The following is a 6,936-nucleotide window of genomic DNA, read 5'->3' on the forward strand; positions in this document are numbered from 1 at the left end:
TCCACCTGTCCGGCCTTGGGCAGCGGTCACCTCTGCCCATGAACTTCGTTCCCTTAGTTCCTAAGGCACTGCTGCCTCCTGGTTCTCTTCCTGTCCCCTGGCCAGCCTCTTCCGTGGGCACTGTCCAGGAGTCTCTCCTTGGCACTCTCCTTGTCTCCCCTCTGGGTCCCCTTCTCCCACTTTCTGTCTTCTCCAGAGGCCACATTTCTGGGTTAGCCATGTCACCTCTCTGAGCCTCAGTTTCCCCTTCTATAAAATGAGGTATTGAGGCGTGGATCCCGCTCGCCATGTGACCAGGGGCCAGTGCTTGCCCTCCGGGTGATTCACTGCCCTCCCTTAATTTGGTGGAGTGACTCAGCCTGACACCCCTCCTCCCGCCCAGGGCACTGATACACCTGGCACCATAAAATTCCTGGAGGCCTTGGGAGGGGGTGGTTGGGAGGGGTGTCTGCTTAACCTGGAGTCCCAACTCGTTTGTCCTCAAGGTTGTGACCAGAAGATGCAGGCTCTGCAGAGTCCCCCCAGGACAGCCATGGTCCTTGCGCCCTACAGAAGGGCTCTATTTGAATAAAGAAAAAGTCTGCCAGCCCAGGTTCTTGGAGCCCTGGTGTTCTTCAGCAAACACACAAGGTGTTAGCTTGAGGATTTTAGGATGGGGTGGGGGCTGTAGAGGGAAGGCGAGGTCATAGGAAGGAGGGGGCTCTGTGTGGGCCCCTGTCCTTGCCCCTCAGCTGCTTGCAGACCATGAGGGTCTGGGGAGGGGGTGGGGGTAGACTCTGAAAAGCCCCACCTGCACCAACCCACTGAGGGCCACCTCCCCCTCCCCAACTCCTGCTCCCTCTTTCCTGGAGTGGCACCCCATCTCCCGGTGGCCCAGGCCTCTGGCTCCACCCACTCATCCCATGGCTGTCCAGCTCACCTGGGAGGACTCTGGGCCCCACTTGGCCAGCACCGCCTCATTAATCCTCACCTGCCACTAGTAAATGGCGTCTGGAACTCCTCCCTGCTGCGGAGGACGCACTCCCCCTCCCCCATACACAGAGCCTTCCCTGTTCAGAGGCTCTGAACCATTTCGGGGAAAGAACCGGATTAAATTCTGCCCCCTGCCTATCACTCTGGGAACGTCGTTTCTGTCTGTACACCATCTTGGAGCCTGAAAATCTGAAGACACACAGACTTGGGGCCTGGCCCAGCCCTGGAAGAATTGGTGGTGGTGGTGGAGAGGGTCTCGACCCCATACCAGGCTTAGCTCCAGAGAGGAGGAAAGAGTGACAGGCCAGGCAGGGAGAGGGTCTGGGCTGTGGCCGGGGGTTTTGAGTAGAATGGAGAGGAGAGGACAGGGGGTGCTAATAAGCCTGGGTCCTGGGCAGTGAGGACCAGACGGGCGTCTGGCCGGGCTTCCTGGAGGAGGGGGCGGGAGGGCTGGGGCAAAGGATGGGTGGGGCAGAGAAGCGAGAACCCCGGGCGTCCCTCTCTTCCTGGGGACTCTCTGGCCCTTTTCTGGTCGCGCCGCAGGCCAGTATGGAGGGGGACGAGACCCCAGCCGAAAGGGGGTCTAGACAATGAGCACTCGGCGGCTGGACAGGTGTCCGCCGCTGGAAACGCAGGCCCTGCCGACGGGGCGCCCCGGCCGCCCCTCCGCCGCGGCTCGCCGCGGGTCGCACTTTGCCCCCGGTCCCTGGGGCCGCGCTGGCCACGCCCCGGGGGCGGGCCCGAGGGCGGGGCGGGGCGCCGGGCTGGCTCCTCGGCGGTCCCGGGTGGCGGCGGCGGCGGAGACGGCGACGGCGACATGGAGAGCGGGGCCTACGGCGCGGCCAAGGCGGGCGGCTCCTTCGACCTGCGGCACTTCCTGACGCAGCCGCAGGTGGTCGCGCGCGCCGTGTGCTTGGTGAGCCGGCGGGGGGCGCCGGGGCCGCGGGGACCGACTCCGCCGCCAGGCCCGCGGGGGCCGCCTCGAGCCCGCGAGCGCGACAGGTGGCGGCGGCCGAGGGCCGGGGCTGGGGAGCGGCGCTCCTGGGGCCGGCGAGTGGGGCCCGGACGCCGCCCACCCCACCTCCCAGGCCCCGCCGCCCCCCGCTCCAGCCCCCGGGTCGTGCCTGCCCACCCCTGGGCCCCGCTGTCCCCCACTGTCCGGGCCCGACGCGGGGTGGCCGAGAGGCGCCGCGGGGAGCGGGCGCGACGGCCTGCTGGCAGTGGGAGGAGCTTGGGGCAGCGCCTGGGCAGGTGGCCGGCGCGCCGCGACTCCCAGCTTGGGGAATTCACCGGAAGGGGCTTTCCGAAGCCATGTGGTGTGTGGGGTGTGGGGTGTGGGGGGCGGCCTGGGGCCCTGAAACAGGGCCTCCCTTCCGCTCAGGAGCAGGCCACGGGTCTACTTCCCCACCCAAGATCGGGTAACCCGAGGGTGTACCCCTCCCCTAGCTGGGCAAACCCCTCCCAGCCGCCCCCACCCCACCCCACCCCACCCCCACCCCCGCACCACGTTGCAGGGTTGGGGGAGGTGGACTGCATCCCATACTTTTGGAGAACCAGAGCCCAGAGCTGGACAAGGTGTTAGAGTGGGCAGGTGGAGGGCTGGGCCTGCAGTGGCCACACGGTGCCTGCCTGGAACTGGGGCCTTGGAGGTGCTCTGGTGGTGCCCCTGCACCCTCCCTGCTGGACTGTGGGGTCTGACCCAAGGAGCTGATGTCCCGAGTGTCGGGATGGCAGTGCCAGGAGTTGGCCTGGCACACTGCTCCCAGCATCCTGGAGTTCCGGCCTCATCCCCAGCTGGGGGTGGGGCTTGTGACTGCCAGCTCCAGAGCCTATTGAGAGAGGCTTGTGCAGTCAGGGCAGGGCAGGGGAGAGGCCTGGGCCGGCCGGCCGGGGTAACCAGGTGTCCAGATCATCCTGTATCTGCTGACATGGGGCGGGCATGGGTGGTGGCCTTGAAGTTTGGGGAGGAGACAGGTGGCATGAGGCTGTTCCCAAGGGCCTGGAGCCACTCCCAGAGTTCTGGCTGGTGCACCGCCCTCCACCCCCCCTCCAGGACCTCCAGAGGTCTGAGTGCAGAGCCGTGTCCACAGGCCTGTGTGTCAGAGCAGCCTGGAGCGCCCTGTGTGGGCAGGACCCACTATGGGTGGGAGGCAGACTGGGGTTCCCCCGGAGAGGGAGGGGCCAGTACAGAAAAGAGGCCGGAAGTCCTCAGAGGAAGAAAGCTGGCCAGACTGCAGAGGCCAGCCTGTGCAGGGAGGAGGCGGAGGGGCTCTGGGAGTTGGGAGTCGAGGGGCATGGGTTTCAGTTCAGAGGTGAGAGGTGGGAGGGGTCCTCCATCACTGAGGTGTTCAGGTCAAGGTTAGGTGTCATAGAGGTGACTCAGGCAGAGGTGATGGAGGGTGACTCCAAGCCTGGATTTCTGTGACTTTGTGGCCCATCGTGTTTAAAACTAGTTGAAAGTAGGGTTGGGCTGGTGTGGACAGATTGCCCTTCATCCCCATCATGTCCCTAAGCCTAACCCTAACCTCAATGACCCCTCCACACAGGCAGCTGGGGCGGGGCAGCACCCTCTCATGAGATCCCCCTCCACTTTACTCGTCCCCAGTCCAGGAATCCCCAGCCACATCCCTTGTGCTGACGGTTGTGATCGGGTATCTGGAGACGCCCAGAGAAGGTCGGGACAGTGCAGCAGGAGGCAACTTGCTTTTCGGCTCACTCCCCATGTTCAGAACGGGCTGCGATGCCCGACCTCCAAAAGAGGAATGGCAGCAGTCGGAGAGGCCGGTGTCCAGACCCCATGCCAGGGCCCCCCACTATATGTGCCCCCCATGGACTTTGTCCGGCGGCCACTCACCCTGTCCCCCTGCCCCCTCAGATCTTGGCCTTGATCGTGTTCTCGTGCATCTTTGGTGAGGGCTACAGCAATACCCACGAGTCCCAGCAGAGATACTGCGTGTTCAACCGCAACGAGGATGCCTGTCGCTACGGCAGTGCCATAGGCGTGTTGGCCTTCCTGGCCTGTGCCTTCTTCTTCGTGGTCGACATTTATTTCCCCCAGATCAGCAATGCCACTGACCGCAAGTACCTGGTCATCGGTGACCTGCTCTTCTCAGGTATCTGCCGGCAGCACCTCCCTGATCTTGGGGGGGAATAGGAGCAGGTGGTGTTCCCAAAAGCTCTAGGGTTCCGTGATTGCGGGGCCTCGGCGCCTTCGGGAGCAGCCCGGGGCCCCCAGCCCCCTGGAGCAGACAGGCTCGCACACAGGGATTTCTGACCATCTGCTGAAACCCACTGGTGTTGTGTCACGGGCGCAGGACTTGGGAGGCAGGCATCCCGTCCCCACCCTGGCTTCTGCATCAGGGCCCTTTACACTCCTGGAGGCTTCTGGGAGATCCCTGTCTGTCAGGCTTCCCTGTTCTCCCAGGGGTCCCCTCTCAGTCCCCCGGAAAGCCGCCTCCGTGGAGCTGACCCTGCCCTCCCGGCCTCTCTCCAGCTCTCTGGACCTTCCTGTGGTTCGTTGGTTTCTGCTTCCTTACCAATCAGTGGGCAGCCACCAAGATGGAGGATGTGCGAGTAGGAGCTGACTCAGCGCGGGCAGCCATCACCTTCAGCTTCTTTTCAATCTTCTCCTGGGTAGGTGGGCCAGGGGGCAGGGTCATGGTGTCTTCGGTGAAGGGTGGTGGAGGGCTCAGAAACCCAAACCTGGGGCTCCCTGCAGGGTGTGCTGGCCTGCCTGGCCTACCAGCGCTACAAGGCCGGGGTGGACGACTTCATCCAGAACTACGTGGACCCCACTCCAGACCCCAGCTCGGCCTACGCCTCCTACCCGGGTGCGTCTGCGGACAACTACCAGCAGCCACCCTTTACCCAGAACGCCGAGACCACTGAGGGCTACCAGCCGCCCCCTGTGTATTGAGCTGCAGGCAGGGATGGTAAGGGGAGCAGGGAGGGCGCCGGGGGGCCTCCCCTCCGTCCTGGACTCCTCCCGCGAGGCTTGCCTCCCTGAGCTGCTGGCCCCTCTCGCCGGCGCTGCCTGGAGAGCCCCTGCCTTCCCGGCCTGGCTGTGGAGCCTTGCCTGAAGTGCCTGTGTGCCCCCAGGGCTTTGCCCAGCACTCCTCAAGGGCATTTGTCAGCCAAGGGTTTTTAGCTAGATGTGTTTTGTGGTTGCTTTGAGTGATCCCCACCCTGCCCAGAGAGCTGGAAGTGCCCGCTGTGCTGTTTTCACAAGTGCCTTAGCTTCTCTCCAGCCCCGAGGAGCCGTGGGGGCCGCAGTTCCTTGGGGTTCTCTGCCAAAGACGAGGCTGGGGGCCTCCACCTGCCCTGGTGCTCGTGCTGGGCGGGGCTCCCTTCCTCTTCACTCAGGTTTGTCCCCGTGCCCCCACGTCTGCTCTGGGAGGGGGCAGCCCGCGCTCACTGCTGTAGTGTCTGCCCACTCTTGGATCGGGGTCATCGCTCTGCAGCCACTGTCTCTGGGCTGCCTTCCAGACAGCCCCCGGGTTGGCTGGTGCCACCCCAGGGTCACCGGGCAGCACTTCTCCTTGCTCCCACCCGTTGGCGACAGGGAGGGGCTTTGCCTGACCGATAACACCCAGCTTTATGTAAATATTCCACCACTGTTAGGAGGTGTGGGCACACCCCTGCCTGCCCCCCCCCTCCCCCCCCCCGCCCCAGGCTGTTCTGAATGTGTTAAAAAGCCAGGGGAAGATGCGCACCCTCAGATTGTGTTAGACTGATCTGAAGATGGAATAAAGGTTTTTCTCATTCATAATCTCCATTGCTTGGGCCTCCTAGTCTGGGGCTAGGAGGAAGAGAAATTCCACTCTGGGTACACCCTCGGGGGTGGCTTTATGGAACAAAAATGGATTTTGAACAAAGTTGTGGCAGTCTGCCCCTCCAGCGAGCCTCTCCTCTGCCCTCTCTCCCCCTGTCTGGGGTCTCATTCCTCACACTGCCCTCCATCAACATCTTAAAATAGCAACTGTGCTCAGCTGGGAAACAGGACGGTTTTCTGGACCGCCTTGCCAGGGTCCTGTTCCGCCCTTGCTAGAGTTGGGCTGGGGGTGCCCGGGAGATGCCCCTCTGGACGCCTCTTCCCCAGTAACCCTTTCTTTCCTGCCCCCCAACAGAGTGGGGGCACCCTGGGAGCAGCCAGGGTCCTCTGCTTCCTGCAGACAGGGCTCAGCACCTCCAGAGCCCGTTCTGGGACCCCAGCCCACCCCGGAGAGCAAGCCCAGCCTAGCTCTGGCAGGAGGGGCCAGAGCCCCTGAAGCAACTCCTGGCTTCCCTTTTTAAGCAATGACAAGAGGAAGCTGTCAAAAATGGGCCTCAATAATCTCAAAATCTTGAGTAAAACTAAGAGCGCCCTGTGAATTACAGCCCAGCCTCCCCTCGGCGTACACCTCATGTAGGCTGGAGCAGTCACTAGCAAACCAGAGCAGAGCAGGGGGCAGAGGAGGCCGGGGTGGGAGTGGAGCAGGGAGGCTGTCCGGAAGCCAGGCCCCATCTGTATGGGGACACACCGCCAGCCCACCCCCAGCCTGGGGGATGGTGGTGGATCCTGCCTCCGAGCTCGCAGCCAACAGCCCATTTCCCAAGGCACAGCTGAACTGGTCGTCTTGGCTCCTGAACGGTCAAGTGTCTGTTTCACAAACAAAACCTGACCTCACAGCCCCAGCCGGCAGCGTGGACCTCGGCCTCATCCGTCCAGCCAGGCCCCGGCCCCTCCGGGCCCCCGTTCTGTCCTGAAACCCGCCCAGATGGAAGAGCAAGTGAACGTTTCCCGTAGGACGCGCCAAACAATCACTTCTCAGTGAAAAAGGGCTGCGGTTAAGAGGTTGGTGGCACTAGAAAAAGATCTGGAAAGAAATCCCCACCCAAATCACATCAGAGCTTCCACAGCGAGACCCGGGGAATCCCAGGCCATTAGAGAGAAATGTGCTTTCACCAACCAGTGCATTTTTTTTT

At 63.2% G+C, this 6,936-nt stretch overlaps 1 protein-coding gene across 2 annotated transcripts; it reads left to right on the forward strand.

The window, feature by feature from the left end:
* Positions 1 to 1,707: 1,707 nt before the first annotated feature.
* Positions 1,708 to 5,740, forward strand: SYNGR2 (synaptogyrin 2). Of its 2 annotated transcripts, XM_044744483.2 has the most exons (4): positions 1,708 to 1,888; positions 3,848 to 4,085; positions 4,466 to 4,605; positions 4,691 to 5,740. In XM_044744483.2, exons 1-4 carry the CDS (start codon positions 1,790 to 1,792, stop codon positions 4,886 to 4,888), a joined length of 675 nt encoding a protein of 224 aa, XP_044600418.1. In that variant the 5' UTR covers positions 1,708 to 1,789; the 3' UTR covers positions 4,889 to 5,740. The 2 variants fall into 2 exon arrangements, with proteins under 2 accessions (XP_044600418.1, XP_044600419.1); XM_044744484.2 differs by lacking the exon at positions 4,466 to 4,605 and having other exon boundaries at positions 1,722 to 1,888; positions 4,691 to 5,001.
* The last annotated feature ends 1,196 nt before the right edge of the window (positions 5,741 to 6,936 follow it).

Source organism: Equus asinus, chromosome 13 (assembly GCF_041296235.1).
Source record: "Equus asinus isolate D_3611 breed Donkey chromosome 13, EquAss-T2T_v2, whole genome shotgun sequence".
In the NCBI taxonomy this organism is placed as follows: Eukaryota; Metazoa; Chordata; class Mammalia; order Perissodactyla; family Equidae; genus Equus; species Equus asinus.